The sequence below is a fragment of the Perissodus microlepis genome, chromosome 18, assembly GCF_051167445.1.
Source record: "Perissodus microlepis isolate ML-2025 ecotype Zambia chromosome 18, ASM5116744v1, whole genome shotgun sequence".
NCBI lineage: Eukaryota > Metazoa > Chordata > Actinopteri > Cichliformes > Cichlidae > Perissodus > Perissodus microlepis.
Window position 1 is genome coordinate 19,427,288 of NC_140478.1, and position 26,701 is coordinate 19,453,988.

Here is a 26,701-nt window from a genome sequence, read left to right on the forward strand (position 1 = left end):
TAAGGAACAAAGGAACATACTGTTCAGTCACAAAGACCAGGTCACTGAACAGTATGTTCTGACAAAGACAACAGTGAAGACTCAGACAACATCTCACCCAAGGTCCCCGTTACAGACTGTTAAAAAGAAGGGTGGATGCTGCACAGTGGTAAATATGGCCCTGTCCCAACATTTTTAATGCATTGCTCTCAGGAAATTAAAATAAAAAATCTTGTTTATTTCCTAAAATGGTAGATTGTCTAATTGTTTAAACATGTGATATGGTTTCTATGTTCAATAGAGATCAAATTATGGGTTTCATAACCCATAATTGAATGCATTCTGTTTTTCTTTACTTTTCACCCAGCAGCCCAACATTTTTGGAATTAAACTTGTGTATTGTTGTGTTTTCATTTCAGCCAGTCGATATGCCAGATATGTACATGCTGTACCTTTAATGTTGTGTTGTTTTTAAATAAAAACACCGAGTACGGTGTGATTATGTAGCACCTTTGTAGCCAGCCAAGTTCTACAAACAGCTTTATTGTTTCTCAATCATGCATTCACACCTAAACACTCACATGCCAATACTATGCAAGATACTGAGCTGCCACTGGTAGCCACCTAAGTGTCTTCCCCGAGGACACATTGGAACATTAAGGAGCTGGGTATCAAACCACAAACCCTGCAATTTCTTTCCACCAAGCTTTAATATTTGAGCCATGGCTTCCCAGTTTTTAACTTTATGAGATTCACATTTCCAATGCAATCCAATTTACTCTGGCACAGAAGCACAGCCATATTCTGCTTTACTGAAGCTTATGAATACTAGTTTCTGCAGAATGTTACTTCACATATGTTTTCTAAGGTTTTAATACAATGCATCACAACCTCAGTAATATGTGTAATATCCTCCCTTTCATGTGTGTAAATCATTGCAATCTGCAGCCTCAATATTATACAGAAATTCATAGTTCTCTGACAGCATCAGGCAAATGTGGACAGTATTGTCTTTGTGAGATAAAAACTATGGCTGGGCTATTGCATTGGGGTTTACAAGGCAGCTAAATAAAGAGATCACTGAGTGTATTATGTAGAATAAACTTTTCTTCTCCCTATCACATTCATTTCAGACACAATAGAAACTATGTATGTATACATATGTATCTATGTATGTTTTGGCCCTGGTTAAATAAACATTGCCACCTGCTGCCAGCCCTTAATAATTGAAACATGGCACAAAAAGATTTTTTCTAAGAATTGCTTTTTTCCCCATTCACTATGTCAGTCCACTGCCTGACATTTAATTTTGCTGTCATACTCCAACAGATTGCTTAACTGAAAGGGAGAAAAGTGTCTTCAGCTATATCATCAAACATTTAGCTTTTCTACTTTGTGTTTTACAGATATACACAGCCAGTGCAGTTGTTTAAATGTAAAAGCTCCATCTCTGTTGGTGAAGCAGCTGAGGCCTTGAAGATGGTACTACCCAGGGGGTGTAGTCAGCTTGTGGGGACTGTGACGATGGCGAGCGTTTGGTGGATGAACAGTGGAGATGCGCAGCAGATAGCTCTGAGGCACTCAGGAGAGCTCGTTAAGGAGGCAGCTGAAAAGGATAATGGAAGCTTGTCACTTTACTGTCTGTTAAAAGGCTCAGACACGCGCACGAAATACTGCTCTGAGAGTAGATGTGCACCCAATACAATAAGCTCCGGTGCTTTTTGCGCCCTCAAGGTAATATCAAAAGTGGCGAAATTGGGACAGAGATACATAGATATCAGTGAAGCTGTAAAAAATCGGAGGTAGCAGGAGAGGTCTGGTGTTATTACTTTTTTTTTTTTATCGCCCAAAACAATTTCCAGTTGTCTGATTTCCGAAACATGTTTCAGACACTGTGCACTATAACATTTGAGAAATCGGCGATCCACTTAACTTTAACTTAAATAAACTTCATGCAACCTCAGTTTAGTGAAATTATTTGTAAATAAATGCAATTATTTTTAATATTAATTGCAAAGTCATTGCTGAAGTGTTCTTGACTTGGCTTGCAAATTAACAACTATGCAGAGATATACTCTTCACCATGAAGGCAAAACATACAGACGACCGAAAAGAAGTAAATAAACTTTAACAACTAGAGTAAATTGAGTAAAATGAACTCGTTTAAGTTAAATAAGGAGAGCGTTTGCGTTTACAGCTTGAATTCCTTTGGAAAATTGCTGTTGAGGGTGAAATGCTTCATATTTATAAGCCTCAATGTGCTTGCTTCTGTCCTGCTTGGTTAACCGTTAGAAAGACTGCTTTAGTTAATCCCGGGGGAATAAGAGAAGAAGGGTTCAGCGGCGTGTTCGCATGGATTAATGTCACAGGTTGTAGCTGAGTGAATGTTTACTTGCCCAGTTTAATTGAATTCCTCATGCTTTATACACAGCCATTATGGGTCGCAGATAGCCTGATTAGTTAACTCAAGCTTGCATCCCATTGACAGTTCTCTTCCACAGCAAACAATCAGATGTAATAAGGAAAGATTCTCGCAATCAGTAAAAATACTGACTCTAATTCCCCTGATTCCCAAGTGAACTTATGTCCTCATTTATTTTATCTCAGCTTAAAGGTGCCTGTCAGATATACACAAAGAAGGTAATTGGTTTCAGTGTGTTGTTCCCACACACAATGTGTCTGTCACGCCTCAGCTTACCAGAGGAGACCACGCATTTGTCTTTGAAGGTTTATTAACAAAACCAGGAGACAAATTTAAATATGTAAATAAGTAACTTCTGCAGTTTATCCAGTGCACGGATGACTGGGTAGATCTGTTTATGTAGCACTTTTCAAACATCAAAGAATTAAAATTACTTTAAGAAGTGTACAAAAATATTAAATCAGCATTTAAGATTTATTACAATTAGATCTTATAAAATACAAATACATAAGGAAATTAATGGTAATGCTGTTGGTGGAGTGAAAAACATCAATCATGAATCAAAATAAAATAGCAATAAAATTAAATTAGATGCCCAAATCTCCAAAATTAGAATGAAATTAAGACTTTTTTCCCTTTGTTATTTTGCAATTAACAAGAAAGTCCACTAAATAAAGACAATTTATAAAGGTTGTTCCTTACAAGCCTATTCAAAAGGTCCTCCTTGTCTGTTGTTACCTGAATTAAATGTCATCACGTCTTCTTATTTACTTTCTCTAACCATTGGCACAGCGGGGAATGTGTTACAATTTGCGAAAGAAGTAAACACAAGTCTAAACCGAAACAACATAATGAATACCAGGGGAGGGACGGAGTGACTGATTGCCTCTGTCAGCCTTTAAAGTCGAACATCCAGCCAGCATAGGTGTCAAACGTCCCTCTGAAGGACTTCTAGCCAGTCTCCCCGAGAGAGAAGTGAGCAGACAAAAACCACGCAGCACTTCATGGTCATCAGCCTTTCCAGTAATTCTGTCTTTCTCCTCTGTTTCATTTTCCAGACAACTTTTAGACAGCTATCAAAACAATCAAGCTCCCTCCAGTAGTATATTAATTGGTCTGAAGCAATTTATAGCCACTATAATTAATGGCTGTGGGTCTGAGTCACAAGCAAGCTTGCGCTCTCCATGCAAACTTTACGCCTAGGCATTAATGCGAAGAGGGAGTAATTCTTTATTGACGTGCACTGTCCAATTCCTCTTTTTGATTGTCAGTGCTAATCCAGTTAGCTGACTTATACCGCAGTGCAAAGACAGGCACAGAGGACATTAGACTGTGGGGCCGCCAAAATTCTCAAGTCTATTTACTGGTATCAGCATTGCTTTAAAGATATCATACTGACTAAATACAGCAAACTACTTATAAGCTATAATGATGAGTGATAAATGGATTCCATCAGTCAACATCACAACAGATACTTCATGAATTTATTACGATTAAGAAGTAGGATGAGCGTGTTTCTCTGCTTGACAGAGGGGCAGAACAGAAGAGCCTTGACCAAAATATTTGTTCAGTCAGGGTTCAAAAGCGTCTCACGGTCTTCACCACTGAATAGAATGTCTAAACTCTGCCTAATTACCAAAATGTAAAATCGACTGCTGTCGCTGTTCCCCAATTATTTATGTGACAACAACAGAGTACAGTTCATCTGCTAAGATGCTTCCAGCTTCCAGTTTGGATTCGGGAGACAGACACCCTCTCACTTTTAAGATTTGGCTTAAAACTTTTTTTTTTTTAATAAAGCATATGGTTAGAGTTGGATCAGGTGGCCCTGAATCCCCTCTTAGTTACACTGCAATAGGTCTACGCTGCTGCGGAATTGGTCAAAGTAACAATGGACTGCTCAAGACTGTCCTCTTCTCTTTTTACTTTACTTTTAAGGTTCATTTGAAGTAGAAATACTATTAGATATTCACAGACAGCCATTTGATCATACTGAGAACTGCAATGTCATGACATTGCATAGCTGCAAAGGATATTTTTTTCCTCCCACATATTTTGAAGGGTGGAAAACAAAAGAGTGTAATAGTCTTTGACTTTGCAAGTTTCTCTTGTTTGTACAGTTTCACGTTGCCTAACCACACAACACATGCGTTACCTGTCTGGTGCACAGACTGTATATAAAAGTAGCCATCTTGCCTTTCCCCATTGATTATAGATGTCTTGTTATGAAGCCTCAAGCTGAGCATTTTTGCTGTACATGTAGCTACCTCGGTGTTTTGAAATGGGACGAGACAAACAAAGAGTGCATCTGACTGAGAAGCAGAAAGACAGTGCACAGACGTGGGTAGTGACTTGTCAGTTACAAAGCATTCCCCCTGCTTTATTGCCTTTCTCAACACTAATGGGGGCAATAATAAACATTGCTCATATTTTTTTCTGTAAGATGCTGGAGTTGAATGGAAACGTCATAACCCATATGAAGATTTAAAATAGTAATTTTGTTGCAAAAACATGAAGGATGAAAAAAGCTGCAGCCTTCAATGCTAAGTGTCTTATTTTCCCTTCTTATAGAGCAAATGAAAAGAACGTCTCTCATATTGTCTCACCAAACATGCAAAACAGCACAACTGTCATGTTTTCTTTCTTTCCTTGGTTCCTTTGATTTCTCAGATTATTAAAAGAAGTGGTCACTGTCCAGCCTACAATGAGAGAAAGACTGCTCTCTTAACGGTGGCTTGTAAGTCCTTGGCTTCAGAGTTCTGGGCTTTTGCTGCCAAATGGATTTTTAAAATTATGATCCTGCCTACATTATTGGATCAACCTACAGTGAGTTGTTTTGCAGTAAGATACCATTTTGATGCCTCATATTAGTGTGTCTCAAAGAAAATGAATATCTGGATCTGAAAAAAGATATTTTTTTCATAATTGAAATTCCAAAAGATTAACTTTCATATATTCTCTATTCATTACATGTAAAGTGAAGCATTTCAGGCATTTGGTGTTTTAATTGTGATGATTATGTTTTATAGCCCATGAAAACCAGAACCCCAGTAACTCAGATTATTAGTATATTGCCTAAGAGCAATCACAAAACAAGAATTTACAATACAGAAATGTCATGTACTCAGTACTTGGTTAGGGCTACATTTCCTCATGAGCTCCTGCATCGGTGTTGTGGAGGTGATCAGCTTGTGGTACTGCTGAGGCGTGACTGAAGCCCAGGCTGCTTTGATGGTATTTTGAGGTCAGGTGTTTCTCGTGGTCGTCTCCATAGAGTCTCCGTGGGTTCAGGCCAGGAGAGCTGACTGGCCAAATATGCTCAGTAATAACATGGTCAACAAACCTTTTGGAACTAGGTTTGGCACTGTGGCGAGGTGCTAAGTCCTGCTGTAATAGGAAATCAGCATCTCCATAAAGCTTGTCAGCAGATGGAAGCATCTGGTAGATTTCTGGTTTTCTCTGTATTATTGTTGGGTCTTTGCCTGAGAATGTGAAGCACCCTGAGGCGACTGCTGTTGTGATTTGGCACTATATAAATAAAACTGAATTGAATTAAACTAAAAATTTGAAATGTCACATTGCACTTTTAAACACCTTGGATTATATGCCTCTTCACTCGTCCTGCAGACTCTAGGACCTTGATTTACAAGTGAAATGTAAAACCTACTTTCTGAAACCAGGACTTTAGACCACTGAACAGTCCAGTTCCTTTTTCTCTTTACCAGGATAAGATGCTTCTGACACTGTCTGTGTTTCAGAAGTTGCTTCAGATTAGGAATGTGATATTTGTTCCTCCTATCCTGAAGACAGTTGTGCATTGTGACTCTTGATGCACTGACATTGGCCTCAGTTCACGTCCAAGTCCTTGGACGATCTTTTCTTTACAATCTTCACAAGGCATCTGTGTTGCCTGTACACCTTTTTCTGTGACGTTTCCCCTCCAGTGATCTAAATAAGCTTTAATAAAGCAGTCTGCAAACTTTTCAGTACTAACCTTCTGTGGCTTAACCTCCTCATGGAGGATGTTGTTGATTGTCATCTGGACAACTGTCAAGTTAGCAGCCTTCCCCATGATTGCTGTTATGTTTACTGAACAAAGCAGAGAAATACATGCCATGTATACTGTGTGAAAGACAATTTACTCAAACTGTAAATTAAATATTCTAATAATCTGAAATATTTCTGATCAAAATTAAAACAAAAAAGATTGGAATATTTCACGTTGTATATAATGGATATTGAATATATGAAAGCTGGAATTTTCCTAGTTGGGTTGACTCAGCCTGATGGGATTTTCAATAAACATTCTTCTCTATAAGAGGTACAACACTTGGACTCAGTTAGAGCCAGCACTTTGCTAAATTTGGCTGGAAACCAAGAAAAGGACAGAGAAAGCTATATTTAGAAACATCTCTCAGACCTAGAGACACACACAGTGTCCATGTTATCGGTGATTTCATCAAGTGGAGCTTCAAGTGGAGCTTCCTGGATATTTTTCTTGTGTTCATGGAGTCAGTGAACTTTTGAACAATGGACTATTCACTGTAATTTCCTGGAGACCTGAGCCCTTGTTCAGGCAGGGGGGTAAGAGCAACAGATTCAGAAATAAAAGCTCCAACAATACCATGTAACACAAATTCCACTAAGTCAGCAAATTAAGATCCTTCCCTTCATTATCCAGATAGCCCTGGAGAAAAGTGTCTATTATCACAGGTTAAGGATCACCTCACATACTGGTAAAAGTAACCATTGATTCAATTTTAAGATGGACGTTTAATTTTAAGTTTCATCCTCAAAGATTAGAGAATTAAAGTGCTTCCTAGAAAGTGACCTGGACTTTTCTTATCCTCTCTTGAAGCTGAAGTAGTCCCTCATTCGTCAGACTTAAAAGGTCGTCTGGTGATGACAGCACAGGTTACAGGCTTGTCTCGTGTATGACTTTGAGGAAAATGGAGTTATTCAGAAAAATAGAATATTGTCTTATTTGAGAATAAAATGCTACAGCAGTGTTCTCTGACCCTTAGACAAACCTGTGAAATTAGTTTTATACATTTCTGAAAAGTTCACTCTTTGAAGAGGCCGGATCTTCGCACCATGCACAAAAATGTATCAGATGGATTTTTTGTTGTTGTTGTTTTTTAAGATTTGCTTCTTGAGAGCGTTGTTTCCAAACTGCTCTCTTAAAAGGATAAGGGAAAAGTCACCTTTTATTCCCCTTAACTCTGCTTAGAGCTACAGTAATTGCTGTCTTAGATGGACAGAAATTAATTTTTGAAAGCTCTTTGAAGTACCCACAGTGAAGCTTTTCAGCCTTTCATACTCAGTGTGATTACTTTGGCAGCTGTATGAAGAACGCCGCTTGTGCCTGATGAATAACTGTCAGCATGGAGTTAGGCATTAAAACAAACTGGGGAGGGTTTCTGTCATTACTACGAAATACAAAGATCGTTGTCTCCTCTGAAGCCGTAATGCATGTGCAATGCAAGCGCCAATTCGAGCACCTTCCTTTTGCTAGTGTGACACCCATTTTATCAAGGATTCTCCTGTGTTTGGGTCAATACTGAAATATTGAATTTCCTCATTAATCACTGCCCATTTCCTGCTTGCCATAAGAGAAAGCAGCTGCGCTGTACACTCACTGAGGCCATAGACTCTGATTATTGGCATTTAAAAATCTGATCACTTCTTATGAAGTGAAAGTGGACCAGCGGATGGTAGCCGCAGATACTGCACTGGCATTAAAATGTGTGAGTAGTATGTAGTCCTGGCTTATTCAGATGACCAGTGAGTACTTCTGCATAAGTGCAGAATGAAATAAAGGCAAATCTAAAATTGTTTTTGCACCATGGAAGCTCATAGAAATGAGGTGTTTTGATTGCAAAAAGAAAATAAAATAGTGCTGGTCAAAGGGGAGCTCTTTTGTTAAACTGCAGCTCCTTGTTTTTATTCTGGCTGCCCCTAACAAATAGAAGGTTTTGAGGATCAGTCTGTTTGCACATTTGCACAAATTGCATTCATTTTTGCTCTGTTCTGATAAACTATTTACATAATTAATTCATCATTTGAGTGCTTAAAAAGATTAAACATCCACTGCTTCGGGCCTGAACTGTGAATGTCTGTTGAAATTCCGAAGTTGAACTGAATTAAATATTTTGGAATAATGGACTTTTGTTGGACAGAACAAGCCATTTTCTACAACACGCCTTGGGAAATTGTAATGGACATTTTTAATGTTTAATGTTTTATGATTTACATCATTGGATCTAATGGAAATAACATTATGTGCAACCCAACAACAGTCTGTCAGTCACAGCAGTTGCATTTGCACACTTTGAAGAGATTGACAATGGTTAAAAGTTCTGGGAAAGAAGAGAAAGCAGACTATGAGTTTAGATCATTGAGTGGCTTTTCTTATTTGTTTTCTTCTGTTTTTTGTTGTTTTGTTTTTGTTTTTTGCTATTTAGCATTCAGTCCCTCCGGTCACTAAAAGACATCATCACTTAGGCGAACCCTAAAGCCTAACTCCCAGACAGTTCGGGGGTCTGAGGTTTAAAACATTTTGAGATGAATTCCAGCATCCAGCTCTCACCCTGCATTTTAATGAGCCTATTTGCATACTTGTTCATCATTATCTCTGTAAAGCTTATTGATGTGAAAAGTGTCGTCACATTAATGTGTTAGCTCAGCACTTTCAAACTTGGCTCCTTTTCTATATTTTGATTTTGGAAATACATGAAAGGACTTGTCGACATGTGATGAGAGGAATGAGGGAAGACAGTTGGGCAACACTTACATAAAGTCACTGTGGCTTGAATTCTACTTATGCAGGACATTGTACCCCTCCCAGCTGTGACTGCTGGCCTTCCTGCCACAAAGATAGCAAGCTAATTAGGATTTTTGGATTCCGGATGGGCAGGTTTGACACTTTACCTCCACAGTCAGTATTTAAACGAACCTTATACTTTTTCAAATGATGTTCCAGTAGTCACCTATAACATTCCCTTTGTCAGATTCAGCACTGACAGTCTCGACACGGTCGGGATACAAAGTGGCTGATGAGAAGGAGGACTTGGATATCTGAAATCAGTAACCATGACAAGTGTGAATCCAGCCTCAGCGCCGTCTTCTTCTTGCTGTAGAGTGAAAGAAGGTGCTCCCAGGCCACAGAGAAGCCATGATGTACTGAACTACTGATTTCTTGCGGCAGCGCATTAACCAGTACACTTAACTTAAAGCAGCTGGAAAAACTCCACAGTGTATTGATTGAGCAGTGGCTTGCACTTCACTTAGAGTGCACCTATTAATTACACAAATACACTGTGACAACTTTAGCGTTTGTTGTAGTTGAAGAAAGATAATTCCATTTCCCGGGAGATGATAGAGAAGAGCGGAGATGGTACTTACACAACATCAGTGCCGATTTTCCTGAAAGCATAATGAAGAAGTCTCTAATGAATTCACATACAGAAAGTCTCAGTGCCTCAGCAAACTGTCTGTACATTAAGTCATGGTTTAAAGATACCTTCTTTAAGTTGTTCTATCTGAACCCTCATAGTTTCACATTTTTATGCTTTTTTTTTTCTCCTGTTGGTTGAGGGAGTGGTTCCTGTTCTTTCTCCTTTACTAAATGCTATCTTCAAGGTTTAAGAGCTTTCTGGTTCCCTTTTTGTTTTTATGTACACACACGTCAATACTCGACTAAAGCGTGCTACACCTTTAAAATATTTTCTGAACCTCTTGATTTCTTAAGAACTCTCATCGAGGTTTGAGGTTGTTTGTCTGTTATTTTATTGCACGTGTCAAATTTTAAATGGCATTTGGTGGGAAATTCCAGCAGGCTGCTGGCCAACAAACAAATGATTAGTTTTTGTTGCATCCTGATGTCGCAACATAGCGTGTTACCCGTCATTTCATGTCACGAACCCTCACTCTGACCTTTTATGTGTTATTTTAGTCTGTAGAATATTTATTTGTAAAAATAATGAGCGAAATGCGCCCCCACCGGCATGCTATTCATACACAATCCTATAATATCACATTGTTTGTTTTGAATTCAGGAATAGATTTAAAATTAAAGGGATATTGCAGCAATTTTCACTAAGCGCATTATTTGACCTTAATCACTACAAACAAATATTTGCATATGAATGTGCGCAACTTAAAGCTTTTTGGTTCCTGCTGGTCGTTTGCTTTGTAGGCTTGAGCTTAATCTGGAGACTGAAAAAACACCACATTCTGACTGCAGTTTAGTTTTGTTAACACTAAAACTGTAAAAAATCCTTTTAATCTCAAGAGTTTTATTAAAGGTTAAAAAAATAATAAGCAATTATTCCACCTTTATATTGTAAGGTGAAGAGCCCACTATATTAGAAAACCAGAGGCTCTCTTATGAGCAACACTTGGGAGCAGTAGTGAAGAAGAACTCCCTTTTAACAGGAAGAGACCTCCAGCAAAACAAAACTAGGCTCAAGGAGGGACAGAAAGCTACCAACAACCAGTTGAGGGGTGAGGGGAAAGAGAGAGAAAGGAGAGAAGAGAGAGAAAGATTAAAACACACAAATAGTTGGCAAGAAAAGGCAAAAGATAATGCTGTACATCTATAAACAATGACCGAAGGGTGAACAGGAAGTTTATCCCTGGATATGTGCAGCTACACAGGAATAATTGAAAAAAATCAGCTGTTGGCCCAAGAGGTTAAGTCAGCAGACCAGCCAGTGGGTTTGCAGACAAGCCTTATATTCATGGCCATTACAGTTTGTGTCACACTGATCACAGAAAATGTGACAAAAAGCGTAGTGCTGGACACCTTTTTTAATCAAAGAAATGCAAAACAAAATGATAAATATGAGTGCATGTGCACTATGCATGCAAAAGTAAGTACCATCAGTACTTACTGCATATGACTGATGGTGTACGTACAGTCCCTTTCCGGCTGGCACACATTAAATGATAGAGTTAGGGCTATGACAGTGTTAAGTGCATATGGGGAGGTAACAACTTAATTAATAATGTTAGAGCTCTTAAAGCTGCACCGATCAATATTTTTACATTACCCGAGGAGTAAATGACGGTGAGTAATGAGCAATGTTGTTGTGTTGTTTGTCGTAATGTAACCAAGAGTCACCCTGCAGTTTACCCTCAAAGTGTTTTAATGCCTTCAGTTCATTCATTTGGTCGTATTGCCCACAGCCTTTTCTTTCACATTCATTTTCACTGCTTTCATAAGCATCAGGAGGCAGATTTTTTTTCATGAAAGTCTGGTTCAGAATGATTCGCCTGCCTCCAAACTGCAGAGAAAAAAAAATTAGCAACTAGCTGGTGAACATTGTGAAACTGTTTTCAGGTGAAGAACCAGATATTTCTCCTGAGAGTTGGTGGGGACCAAAACAGAGGTGAGAGGGAAAATTAGAGTCAGAGATGTGTTGAAGCAACATCTTAAAATTTACAGGGAGCTTGCTATTGGACTTCCAATTGGTTGCAAATCCTTTGTAACATGGTTGTTATTAGATGTGATGAACACGTTCTGCTGTTCCACCCACAAAAAGCAAAAACCATATCTGATTTTAATTTTTAATTTTTGATGATCTCCCATGTGAGGTCGTTTCTTTTTGCATCTCCTTTGCACATGCTGCTTAAAGTCCAGTTTTCACCACATATGATGGTGAGTGACGATTGTGTTGGTGTAGCCAATAATCTCCTGCCTTTTTAATACACTATGAGGGGGGCACACAATGGCATGTACTACAGAGGAGGCTGTTGGGCTGATTGGTGCCAGACCTCGGCTCAATCGTTTTGGTTCCCACCCAGCTCTCGTCACTCGTGCAGATTCTTGACATGGAACTCAGGTCATTTTCTCTGTGCACAAGTTTTAGGTATTTTGTGAAGTTATAGACGTACAAGTGGAAGTATTCAGAACAGGATTTGAATAGATCGATCTAATAATGTTGGCACACAGTGCTGAAGTGCTCAAAGAGACAAATCAAAGTCAGCTAATATTTTTGCTGGGTTGCTGAACCTTTTAGATGCACATATCATGAATACAAGACAATACGACTCACAGAAGTCAGCTGTCACTCGCAGCAACTAAAGGAAGTAAGTGCACATAGCTGAATAAAGAAGAGGAACGATAAAGTGAGATGGAAGCATCAAAAAAGCACAAGGAAGTAGATATAAATCAGTAAATATAAGAGATTACTTAGTAGGGAAAGAAAGCTGGTCTGAACTGGTTAACCAGCCTTGTTATAAGTAGTCCTGGCAGGCCATTAAAGCTGTGGCTGAGGTCCCAGCATCAGTTACCTTATTAACTTTGCTTTAAATGAATGCTCCTCTAAGCTGATCAATTCTAGTCGAGACAGATTCTCGCCAGTGTGAACTGAAGTAGCCTCAGGCTCACATTCTGCAAGTATACACCTCTGTCCATGAGTTAAAAAAATATGCAGGAGTGCATTAATAATTGATGCAGTTACAAAACTCATGATAAGGAGACTGCGGCAGGACAGAAGAAGATGTTTGCTTTAAACTTAAAGGATCAGGTACATGTGTACTGACAAGAACTTAGTGTACTTATTTTAACCCCTTTCAATGGTTTAAAATAAATAAGTCAGATATGTATGTTACCCTCTAACATAATGCTTTGTATGTAAAAAAAAAAAAAAAAATCTTACCAATTACACACTTCATAACATGATTAACACGGGTGTCATATTTAGATTCTGTCAGGAGGAATTAAAAGTTAACTGAAAACCATGAAAGATCAATACTTTGACCTTTCAGAACAATCCCTATGCAGGTGCTATTAAAGAAAGCACTAAATTATTACTCCAGTGTAGCTTCTAAGGTGTGTGGCATCTCAAGATAAATGTGAAGCTAATTGAGAATTCATCACATGTTGTAGCTTTAAAATGTCAGCTGGCTGTCAAACAGCCATGTTTTTATCTGCATGACATCATATTTATGATGTCTCCGAGGGTTTTGACCGGCTGCCACTGATTAAATGACAGTGAATCATTCAGTTTGAGATAAAACAGTAAAAGTCCCCAATGCAAGTGTTAAAGAGTAGTATTCACAAGTTAACACAAATAAATGTCTGGAAGCTTCCACTAGAAAAGAAATTTTAACAGAAGAGAATAGTATTTGGATACCAGAGGTCAGTAATGTGCTTCACTTTCACGTTTGCCTTTCTGCTGCATCAATCTGGACTCTATCCACTGCTACCCGCGAGGGAAGTGAGGCTTACTTCCCAGTTGAAACTCTATCTCTTGCGTTCAATGTGCCCTCTAAGATCTTATTGTGGAATGGTTGATATTACAGTTCATTGCTGCTTCCCAGCTCCAGATATCCAACCCTTTCCCCTCCCTCGGGTGGGAAAGGGAAACCAGACACTGTCTTGTCCAGCCTCCCCTTGGTTGGCTAAACCTCTCTGCTACCATCAGTTTTCGTTAGGGCACCGCTGCAGCCACACGACACCTGACAACCACAAAACTTGACTGAGGAAAAATTTGGAGAAAATGGGAGCTCCAGAGGAGGAAGCGCCACGTCCCCCATCAGACATCACTGTTTTCGGGGCCAACTGTACGCTCCACGGCCTGAGCCACATATTTCTGCCCGGTGGAGTGACTTTCCGGCGGTTGCTGTGGGCTGCTGCATTCAGCGCCTCGCTTTCCATCTTCCTGCTCCAAGTGGCCGACCGTGTGATCGAGTATTATCAATACCCCCATGTTACAATTCTGGATGAAATGGACAGTCCCGTCATGTATTTCCCAGCCATAACCCTCTGCAACTACAACACCTTTCGAAAGTCCCAGCTCCGGAGGAATGATATCTTCTGGATGGCTGGACTCCTGGGTGTGGAACAAGGAGACTTTGATGATTTCATGGCCGCTATAGGGCAACCCACAGACAGCAACACCAAGTTTTTCCCCAGCAAGACCTTCAACATGCTGGAGTTTGTGCAGAGGACTAGTCATAACATAGAGGAGATGCTGCTTGACTGCAAATACAGAGGCAAGGACTGTGGTCCAGAGAACTTCACCACAGTAAGTAAGGCTCCTCATGTAGGTCTCACCTCTAGTGAGATCAGTGTAGCCACTTCTCAATCATTTAGGGCTAAAACAAAAAAATCCCAAGCAAGATCACAATGAGAGGTTGAACATGTTCTCTCTGCAATATTTCATAATGTCTCAGCAGGTTAATTGCTGATTCATTAATATTTAAACAAAATATTTAATGGGAAGTGTCAAATCGTGTGTTAAAAATCTTTAATTTGAAATTATTAATAGAAAGCTTGAAAGCAAAATTTGAACAGAAACAAAGCCTCAGGCAAAAATACCAACAACTGTGAGCTGTTCAATATTCATTATAAAACTACGATTCCAGCGCTTCATTTTGCCCGGGGGTGAAGTGAAAAATGAGTCTGTTTATGTTTATAAACACCAGGAGATCTGCTCAAAGACGTTACATTTCCAAAATGAGCACTGTCATGATGTCATGATGAGCATAATCATTCAAATCAGATATCGTTAGTAGAGGAGACATCACTTTGATTCAAATTATGCTGTCACTGCGTAATTTAGCTTTTTTTTCTTAACATAATCCCTATTTTTTTTTTTTAAATACTAGTATAAATGACATGTTTGTGAAAAGATAAAGTAGCTTTAGGGAGAACAATAGGTACGTGGGTGGAAGAGGAAAAGTTTCTGAGGAATACTAATAAAGCAGCACTTTATCTCTGTTTACAAAGCAGGAATGTATTTCATTCGCCTTTATAGTGATGCCAATATTTATGCTGGGTCCAGTTCTTCACTTTGCGACTGCTATTAGCTGTAATTTTTCTTGAAGGAGAAATGAGAGTTACTTTCTTAAAAGTGCCCTCCGAAACGTTTAATCAACTGAGGTGCCATATGGTTCAACAAATCTCTGCTGGCATCATGCATCATGCATTATGAAGCAAGCATATGCTGTTTTCAAGACCAGTAGGGTTTTTAACACGTTACTGTTTTTCTTTGTAAATACCTCAGAAGGATTGTCGTCTTCATCGTAGTAATGGCACCAAATGTTCTAAATATTTGTCTCCGATCACAAAAATCTAAAGCACATAATGTCACAGGAACAATGTCATGTAGAGATGAAAAGGTAATTTGTCTTAACTTCTGTGCCTTCATTTTTTTTTTTTTTTTTTGTGAACTCCAGTTTTTCCTTCTCAATTTTCAGGTCTTTACGAAAGAAATAAAATTATGTCAGCAGAATCTGAGCGGAACTTAATCGTCCTGCTGCAGAGACAGGGGAAGGATTGTATTTCGATGAAATGGGCCATTGATTTGAGTGATGAAAACCCAGCCTGAGACGGGTGTCTCATGCTGCACAGTTTCTTTGGAAACCAGCAGTGAAACAGAGGCAAACGATTTATACTAATTACCTAGCTGTTCTAATATAGCACTACTGTTGCTATTTATTTATTTTTTTGTTAGTGACAGTGATTCACATTAAAAGAAAAGCTTTGGCTTTTCAACTCAAATCAAACCTGACACCTACTATGAAGACTTGCACATTTAAATGACTCATCAGGTTTGAGTCATATTCTCAAAAACAACACAGTGCATATGAGCTAATAAAGATGCATTTTGATATCGCTGTTATCAGTCAGATGACCTTGGCTTCTTCACATCCCTGCATACAAAGGGCATATTTCAGCTAAATGTCAGAAACTGGAGATGCTCGGACGGCCTAAGTATAGAGGGGACTAATTAAAGATTCATAGAGCTGCCTCAATTCCCCCTTCCTCGATTCCCTCGGCCTGCTGATCTTTCTGTGGGAGGCTGAGAGGCATGTCCTCTCATAGGAGATAAGATGGGATGGAATTGAGATTACCCATTATATACTTCAGCAACATCAACACAAAATGACTCACACAAGGTCTAGACAACATCCGACAATTAGCTCTGTGTATGTGGAAAAACCTGAGAAAATATATGCACTGAATCATTCAAATACCTCTGCTGATGCACTTAATTGATCCATTTTGGTATGGCTTTTAAAAGGACATCATTAGAATAAGCATACGGCTCTATTTTCCTATTTAAACCCCTTAGTACAAAGTTTTGTAGCTATTCGACCATATTAGTTGTAGCATACAACTAATACTTCACTTTAGTTTGATAACATTTTTCAGATGTCCTTTCGGATCTATTTCAGTACATGCAAGCGTGTACGTATGTGTAATATTTTTGACAAAGTAACAGTGGCTGGAGAAACTTGGCATGCCTGACAGTGACAGGAAAGACCAGATGTTTCAGCTAATGAGCTGGGTATGGGTGCAGTCGTATTGGGAAATCTCATAGGGGAAATATCAGCGCCCCCAAGTGCAATCACTCCCTTTGCATCAAGTAATGAAATATTTTTTGGGGGGAGAGATGCTGTAATTTACTGGTGGAGAACGACTCTCATATATTTAAAAGCTGGCAGATGGTAGAGGCTGGGAATGTTCTGCCCATGCGGTGCTCTAAATATACATAGAAACATAGCCTTGAATGTCCCTGGATCAGCCTGTGGTAACAAGCCGTGCTCAGATTACAGTTTTTGGTAGCTAGGACGCTGTATATGACACAACATCACATTAAAGAAAACCATTTTTAGATTATAATATATATGATTTGCCACATAAGTGTCTTGGTGGAGGCTTTACTTCATTATCAAATTAATCTCATGCCTCCATCTTGGTGCCTTACACACTGTCTGTGAAGTGGCGTGTGATTGATTACCTCATTAATACTCAAAAGCGTAAGCACCCCAACACACCCTGAATCATTGCTGTGGATTAAGCCTGCAAGACTAGCTCACACCAAATAAATCATCTGTCATTGTGTATATGCAGGATGCATGCCGAAGCTGGTGTAATATCATTTCAATCGATCACCAGCTCAGCACTTTAGCCGGCCCATGCCACTGCAGAGAGCTGATCCTAACATGTTTATCCCGTTACGCTTGATCTTCTATGTTGTGACTGAACTTCCTGTAGATCTATTAGTTTATGGTGTAACAAAAGACCTTTGGTTTAAGCTTCCTTTTTAATATTACATTAAGTCTTGCCTGCCAAAGCTAGAGCCAGGAGCTGGTGTTTTACTTTATGCGCTGCAGTATCGTCTGGAGGCTGATGTTGGCTTTGGAGGTCAAAGAAAAGAAGAAGGGGAGTAAAAGAAGCAGAAGACAGGACTGAGTGTCAGAGAGAAAATAGGCAACGTGGAGAAAAGTACAAAAGAATAGTTGCTTATACCAGAGAGAGGTGGAAAGGGTGAAAAGCGACAAATAGAGCTGAAGGGGAGCGCTGACACAAAATGGAAACAAATGAGAAAGAGAAAACAGAAAAAGAGGCTGCGCTGTGCTTAGATTGAGGTGGGACTGGGACTCAGCTGAGCACTGACACCATCACTGTGATTCAGCCTGCTTTGGAGCAGAGCCAGTGCCTCGATGCACAACTGGAAGCATTAGGAGAGATGAAAGGAAGAAGGTGTGTGAAGGAGCACAAAATTACACCGCTGCCTAGAGCATGAAAAGGAGAGTAGAGATAAAATAGAGTATAGTGCAAACAATGAAATAAACAAATCTGAGGCACCGAGCATAGATGACAGGCCAGATTACAAATACTTAATGTGTTTATTCCAGTACTCAGTATCAGAAAAGATTACTGTGAAAATCGCTGTTACTCTAAGTGCAGCATTGGCAGTCCAGTCAATGGCACTGAGGAGGAATACTGAAGGAATTCATGGAGGGGATGCTGTGCGAGGGTGCTTTATGCTGACTTGCACATCCGGCATACGACCATAGGCAGACATCGGAGGTGCCAGTTGACAGAACCTCTTAAGTTAATTGGCTTGTTAGGTGGAGACACCGGACACAAATATGGCTCTGTCCAAAACCAATAGAGCCATTATGTTTTGTTGTAGATTATCAGCCTCCTGGCATCATGATATTCAAACAACAGCATGCATTGTACTCCCAAGTTTTCCTAATCTACTGAACACAGATGGAGCACAAATGACTAATGGTTCATATCACAAGTTCTTTTGATTTTTGATTACCTCAGAAGCCATATTTAGCTTTTTTTTTTTTCCTCCACTAATGGCCTCTGGGATCTACATCCTGGTCTCTTAGCCAATTAATGTTATGCGCTGCACCTTTCAAAGTGTGGAGTTGCTTTCTGAGATTACTCTTCAAGACTATTTGGTCAATATCATAGACTGTATATAAAAGATGAACCCACTGGTTTGTGATACCTTGTTGTGAAACATCAGCATTAGTAATTTGGCCATGTTTGTGCCATGTTGTTGTTGTTGTTTTTAAGGCAGAATTGATCATATATGGACAAATGGAGTATACTGCATAGCTCCATTAAGCTGACACCATCACCAGGTATTATTGCTAAGTAACATGCAAATGAATGATCCGCACAGCAGGCCATCTATTTTTTTTCTTTCAGATAAATCCACTAAAATATCTAAAAACACCACAAACATGCTGCAGAGATCCAGTTCAGTCAATTAACAGGGGTGAAGCCTACTAAGCCTACCAGTAAGTTAAAGTGGAAATGCCCTAACTTTAAGCCTTAATGCAGTTTAAATAGTAAAGCTATAAAATTATTTATCACCTTTTTAGTCATCTTGAAGAAATAAATTACCCATAAATACAAAAATACTTTTTTGTACCAGCATGTGAACATGTTTACATTTCTGCTATTTTTGTTACTTTGCATTGTCTTAATTTTTCAACCCGTTGCACCTTTAGACAGAGGAGCTTAGACATCACCTATTGTTGGAAATGCCTTATTATTAGGCCACACCTCTTTCAGTACAGGTGTTTTCACTGCCACGAGTATAAACTTGTATACAGTCAAGCACCTAGTAATGCAGTCTGCCTTAACAAACGTTTTGAAAGATTATGCCGTTCTAAAGAGCTCACTGGATTCTGTGAGATTTCTTTCCTCCTAGATCACTCAAGTCTAAGTGGTTTTTATTTTTGTATGTACTGTATGTTTGTATTTATTTGTTCAGACTGCAGTATAGTAAGATTTAAAGTAGCTGAGTAGCTTCAGGGTTCACCTGAAGGTTCTGAAGGTAAATGATAGAGAATCTAATATCTAAATGAGGTCTGTTCTGTGACTTGCCTCTAAATTTAACTTATGGGCTTCTTTCAGTACCGAGCCCTGGAAGAGAGGCAAACTGACAGTTTTATTTATGCTGAAAGTTTTAAAGTCGTGCTGCTATGGAATGTAAACGATGCAAAGAAACAGACGAGACATTTTTGTCTGAGACATATATCACCATATCGTCAGCATACATCTGTAAACCTGCCCCATGACTGCGTTGAATGATTTATATATTAACTGAAGTGGAGTGTTAGAGAGGTTAGAAAGGATGGTTTTTCATTATTAATAACAACTCAGCGATTAATGTGACATGCTGAGTTAATAACAACTCAGCCTGTCACAGTCAGATATTATAAACGCAGTGTGACATGCTGCATATGAATGCATCAAAACACTATGTAACTCATTTATATCACACACACACACATGCATACTTACATAGGGTCTTAGCCTTACTATATAAAGTGCCTTGAGGTGACTGCTGCTGTGATTTGGTGCTATAAAAATAAAATTTCATCGAATATAGTTTTATAGGTTAGAATAAGTGATTAATTAATATTATTAACATACTGTTTTCAGTTACAAAGATTTAAATCTCTGTAAGGTTGTCAGAAAAATTAAATTTAGAAATCATATGACTAAGAATGTCATGATTTTATGTTGTGATTATGAATTGCAGCAAGTCAGCCACCAAGTGTCAGACCACATAAAGTACTGAGGCACCAATGTTGTGGTAACTCTGTGTGGTAGCTCCAAAACTCCTCTGGCATCCTCTGGCATCTGCACAAAAATTCTGTGTTGGGAGCTTAGTGTCATGGGTTTTCATGGCCAAGCAGTTCCTGTAGGAGTAATGTGTGGGTGCCCAGGTACTTTTGCCCATATAATATACTTCATTGTTTGTTTCTTCAGTTGTGATTTTTAAACTATGAACGTGTAATTGGCTTTCAAAATTTGTATTCTGTAGTAAAAGTCCTTTAAATGCTGGCGAGGGAGAGATTTAGTGTATAGCCTCAGGAACGTTTAAGGATATGCTTTTTATTCTTAAAACAAACATGAGGGGGGCAAAAAAAAGTTACTGATGGAATGCTGGGTTACACTGTGGCAATTTTAGACTGCTGGCAAGTGCTTATCCCTGAATGGATTCAGGGTACCAAAAGCCTCCAGCTGAGCAAACAAGATGAGGAAAAAAAGACATTATCCCTGCAAAAGTACCGGTGAGGAAATTCGAGGAGTGAGTTTATCAAAGTGTGACTGCAGGCTGCAGAGTGAAAGCTTGAGTGACAGCGTTTCTTGGATTCTGCCTGGAATGGAGCAAGGGAGAAAGACAGCAGGTGTAGCCAGCTGCATCTGTGTTTTATTGATACAGACTGCATCTGCCCTCCACCTGGTTTGCTTGGGAGGATATACTGTACATATGCTGCGCCAGAGATCTTTGTAGTTACTCTACATTTTAAATAAGTAATGGGAGGGCACATTTTTAACTGAACCAGAAAAAAAACATGCTGCCTCAGCTCAACGAAACAGCACTTTTTTGGGGGGGAAAAATGTAACAAAAAACAAGGACTAATAAATGTACACTGAATATGTTCCTTCAGAGCAGCTTTGGTGTATTTTTAGTTTAATTAATTTTCCTACAAAGTGTATGGCAATATTTCTTCCTTTTGATGAATTTTATATGAGGCATTTCACAGTATAAGCCTCTCTTAGCAAAAATATCCACTCAGGGTTTCCGTGCACGACTGGTGCAGCATACAAAGTGGCTGTGTGAGAGGTTAGTTTCATTTAGAGGCAGGCCACAAGATGTCTCCCTCTGCTAAAGAAGCTGCCCGTCCAACAGAGTGACAGTCTGATTGCAAACATTTCTGCTCTGTCTGGCTATCTCGTCCAGATTTGCATTTGTTTGGTCATTTTAAATCACCGTGTCTCTCAGCCTGTCTCTCAGCTGGCCTAAATCTAAAATTTGGAAATTCTCAGGGAGTTTTTCAAGTTTTCATGCAACGGCGAGTCTGACATGCTGCATATCAATGAGGAATCCTGACCTCATAGAGAAAATGCTATGCTACTCAGTGTGCTCCGGCTTTATTTATTCAAGCTCTAAATAATATAAATTTTTATCTTAAAACTTTCAAGGCTGACACTGAATACTGTTTTTCTGTCAGCGCGGTTTGGCCTGCTCATCGGAAAATGTGCTGAGTGGAATAAATCAAACACGTTGCAGTCGGTGTAAAATGCAGTTCAAAGCGAACACAGGGTCATTTCTGTTTACGCATTAATCCTTTTGTCAACTGAATAAGCGACTGTTTTGATAAGCTTTAGATCAGTTTAGATTCTCCGAGGCTGACAAATGTTCTCTGATCTCAGCTTATCAAATGTTTAGATTTGTGTCTGACTTTAATATATGTTATTTGACTGGCATTATTATGAAGGAGACGATCCCAAACTCTGCGGGGGAACTTTATATGATCTAATCAATACATCTTTTAATTAAAGGAAAACTATATATAATGTGCATGAGAGGGAGAGATTATTTAACAGACTGATTAATAATACATGTATTATAATAGCAGCATCCTTTTTATGTGCATTTTCAGTAAGCAGGCATTAGGGCATTGGGACAGATGAATTAATTATTTTCATTATTAATTAATCTGAAAGTTATTTTCTTAGTTAACTGTTTGTGCTCTCTATACGTTATAGAAGACTAAGAAATAACGAAAAGCTGAAAACAGTGTTTGGCATTTTTGCTTAAGATTTTCCTAAACAGCTCTTAAATACCCTAAATGACTAATCAGCTAATTAGCTAAGCTTTAATAGTGAGTGGACATTAATGCTGGGCATGTCTTGTGTCCAGCTTCTTCTCTTCCCCAGCTGCACTCTGTGCAGTTGTGATGTGCATCTAATTGCTGCCAGGATTTCATTTGGTGTTGAACATTCTCACTGGCCCTTGAAGGAGCTCTCCCCTTTACTCAGTCAAAACTCTGCTCCTCCTCTAATGAGACCGCTGGGGTTTGCCTCGGCTTTGACATAAAAGAGGATGGTTAGTGTCATTCCCTGACAGCCTGAGGGATCACCGAGTTGCTCTTTAAGTCAGGCTAGTAATACAAAAATCTGAAAGAATAGATATTTCAAATGGTTCTACTTTTCTTTGAGATGCTTATTTGAATTTGGTAATTTTTCTTATTACACCATGCTTCGGTACTGACACACAGTTTAAATACATTTTCATCCAAAGGATGATAACAATAGCAGTGTGTGAGCAGCAGATGTTTGTTTTCAGTACAGAGGATAGCAATTTTATTGGTAAGAATCATTACATTTTGCCCAGAGTGCTATATATTCTTGTGTCAGTGCAGTACTGTGTTGGAGGGGATATTTTAATTAAATTAATGATTTGGGAAAGAGTTGACAAAAAAACAGAGTTATGAAAGTTTTTCATATTAGAAAAAAGTTTGAAATCATTGCAGTGCTGTGATTACAGTCTGACATCAGATTTAAAGCTTTTGTCTTTATATTTGTCGTTAGCCCGGGAGTACAAAGCCCCTTTTTAATGCGATTATGTTGCTCTTCAATTCAGGAAATCTATAATTATTTTACACAAAAATTTATACAAAGAATAGTTACATTTGTCCAGTATTTACTTTTAAAGCTACAATACCTACTACTATAAAATCCCAGAATTATCAACTGACTCTATGGAGCATTTTAGTGTTTTTGGCTGAGCTCTGACTGTGAGAACAGCAGCTCCGCCAATCTGCTGTTCAAACCTTCTGTTTGCAAGGGGCAGCCAATCAGAGGGAAGTTGACTTATAGCGAGGGTGGCAAAGCTAAAAAAAAAAAAAAAATCTGCATGAATGAAAAATGAAATAAGATTTTCAAACTGTGAGTCATGCAAAGCCATCTAGTAGAGACCAAGAATAAAAAAAGTTTTAGCCGGAAAGAAGCATAATAGATCCCTTTTAAGTGCACGGTTTACTTTTGTTTGAAAATACCACATCGAAAAAAGGATGGATAGCCGCTGTCAGACAGAGAGCACATGTTAAGAGAGTAAAGATGATTATCATGTATTGCTAGTGTGTAACCTCTGGAGATCAGAGTAATGAAATTGCGTTTTGGTTCAAACTGCTGACGAGGGATGATTCTGAGACCACGGGAGCAGCCTGCCACACGCCTCCAAAATAAATGAGCTCAAGCAATTAACTTACTAGTTAAATGCGCTTCATATCTATTGGCATCTTTCCAAAGACGATGAGAATAGAGGAAGTCTGTACAGCTGGTCAATAAATCGAGAAACAAGGCAGATAAGATGGTATTGTTGGGTGTCCTACTCTGCTGCTACACATACAGCATTAGTATTCTTGTTCTCCTTATTTTGCCTGGGTGACTTTACTGGGTCTGAAACAGAGGTTGTCAAGTGTCGTGTCAGTACAAATCAAATATCAAAATTTGACTGGATCGCTCTCACTGAAAAGAGCTCGTCATGTCAGTCTGGTTTTCCTGCCATGTTGTCTGCTCGATGTGAGACATTTATTTATTTATTTATGTATTGGGGGGGGGGGTTGCTTGCCCTATGATATTAATGGGGCACATTAAACCTGGATCCTTCCAACCTGTACAGGTTTCTCAACCAATTCTATTATTCAATTTCTTCCTGATTTCCCTGAGTATAGTTTCTCATATGTGCATATCCTAAATTTGTTAGAGGTCCCCCCCACTTCGCTTTATTATCAGTCAGTCTCTATCATCTGGCTGCATGCCAGAATACTTTAAAACAGTCAGCATTTGTCTGTTTTAAGACCCCTCCCTAGATCCCACTGTTTTAGACAATTATAGGCCAATTTACAAATTGCTGTTCATTTCTAAAATCCTCAAGAAAGCTGTTGCTCATCAGCTACTTGAAATAGGGTAACAATATGTTGATAAATTCCAGTCTGGTTTTCAACAAAATTATAGCACTGGAACAGCGATACTTAAAATTGTTAATGAGATTCTTATGAGCTTAGATAAAGGTAAGTATTCCATTTGAGTATTGCTTGACTTATTCGCCCTTCATTTTTATTTACAGATTATAGAGTTTCTGGGTCAGTATCTCTGGCACTTCTCTTTTTCAAATTTCATATTTATAACTACATGTCCTCCTCAGCACCCCTGATATGTGGTGTCTCCCAAGGCTCAGTTCTTGGTCCAGTTCACTTTTCTTTCCATATGCTACCCCTGGATTATCTACTAAATAGCTTCAAAGGAATCTGCTACTGTTGCTGTGCTAATGATACTTGACTGTAGTTTTCTGTTAAGCCAAACAATGAGCAATATCTGCTCAGAACATTGCTACTACTCTTGACCAGCAAAGCTCATCCAGTCTTGTTTTCTGCTAAACTGCAAATAAAAATTAGCCATTAGCTAGTACTGGCTTCAAGTGAAATTCCAGTAAGACTTGTATCCCAGGGGTTGGCCCCTGGGTTGCTCTTATTTTGAAACCAGAGGTGATTATTTTGAGATTGAAGCTCTCAAACTTTGTGTAGTTGTGTAGTTTTATACAAACTGTGAAGCACTTTATAACTGTGCGTTTTGAAAAGCACTATGCAAATAGTTATTCTAATTAAAGTTATTATTATTAAAGATACCCTATTTCTCCAATTAAATGCTTATCCAGTTGTTGTTATAGAATAAAGTGGTTCAGATATAAGGCTAAAAGAAAAGCAATACTGGGCATCTGTTGTGTCTGGAGGGCAAAAAGGATGGTTGGTGCAGACATGACATATAGTAGCTGTTAGAGCTAAATTCAGCCAATTAATTTACTTGTTTTGCTGCTGGAAAGCTAGAAAGGACACAGAGGGAAAATAACCATTATTACTGTATTGAAGCTTTAACCTTCTCTATTCTTTGTTTTTCAGTATCCAGGCATTCATTAATCTTATCAGACTATTAATATCACGACTTTTGAACACAGAGGAAACAGTGTTGCTTTATTTTTGTAATGCATTTGTAAATTTGGCTTTAATAAAATGGCTGGGTAGAAATTGTTTTTATATAATTCTTTCTTTGAATCACATTTTGCTTCTTTGAAGATTAATAAACGACCTATATTTATCCTGCACTAGTCAGAAGCTTTGTTTTTTTCTACTCACACCTACACTAACGTATACTTTGCTGTCAGCACTGATTTTGAGGACAGCACAAACCAAGACAGAATAATTTCCGATGAATATCTTGACGCGACCACCACAGACAGCACAATAATTTAATAACACGACATGTGAAAATAGAAGAGATACCACGGATAAATTAGTGGTGTTTCTTGGCACTTTAAAGTAGATTTGATGGCTGCTGGGCTGCTTGAAGTGCCATGTGTCTAATTCAATGTGACATATCAGACTTTCCTGTGGATTACGTGCAAGCATTTATTTTGAGCCCATTTTGCTCTTACAGGGGTAATTTGACGTTTATCTGCTTAGGTGTGATGCAGGCTTTTGCAGACCATCATCTATATGTTGAAGCGTCGTACTGCCACCAGGTGGCAGTGTCAAAAATATGTGGAACAGTTTCTTTTAATTGTGTTTATGGTAGTGATGTGCGATACCACTGATTTCCTTTCCGATCCGATACCAAGTAAAATTCAGGGTGGTATCGACGATACTGATCCGATACCGATACTTTGTACAAAAACTCATTTTATTTATTGTATCTCAAATTTAAGTGTCATAATGATTACAGGACAACAGATTACTTGTTCTTATCACTTAATAAGGCAGAGTTCATCATATAGAAATAAAAAAACTGAAGTTGTGCGCTATTTGAACACCTTGCCTGCCTGCAGCACTAAAGGACTCCGTGAGAGACGTCTGTCTCGCCCTAGCAGCACCTGCCCCTCTCCTCCTCTTCAGTTCGCCTCAACATACGCTCGTCATATTCTGTGATATGATTTACTCTGAGGTGTTTGACAAGGTTAGTGGTGTTGCCACAACACCTCACTTTTTTGCCACATGTATCGCAAACCAGCTCAGCTGTTTGTGGAGGTAAAATACGTCCGCACATGACTCCAATTACGCTCAGCCATTGTTGTGAGTGCGCACGCCAAGGTGCTGCGAGACATTTATGCAGCCGTATTTCGCACATGACTATGAAAGGCGGAAGAGGAAATAGTTCCTTCGAATGTAGACAATCTG

At 38.9% G+C, this 26,701-nt stretch overlaps 1 protein-coding gene across 3 annotated transcripts in view; it reads left to right on the forward strand.

Annotated features, from left to right (window-relative positions):
* asic1c (acid-sensing (proton-gated) ion channel 1c) overlaps positions 1-26,701 on the forward strand; it is a 103,896-nt gene that overhangs the window by 54,919 nt on the left and 22,276 nt on the right. The window contains exon 1 of one of the 3 annotated variants that reach the window (XM_084913463.1): positions 13,822-14,436. The exons of the other annotated variants lie outside the window; for them this stretch is intronic. Coding sequence (XP_084769589.1) covers positions 13,909-14,436 — 528 coding nt within the window. The 5' untranslated portion in view covers positions 13,822-13,908. Of the gene's footprint in view, positions 1-13,821; positions 14,437-26,701 lie in introns of those variants that run through there. 3 annotated transcript variants of the gene reach the window in all.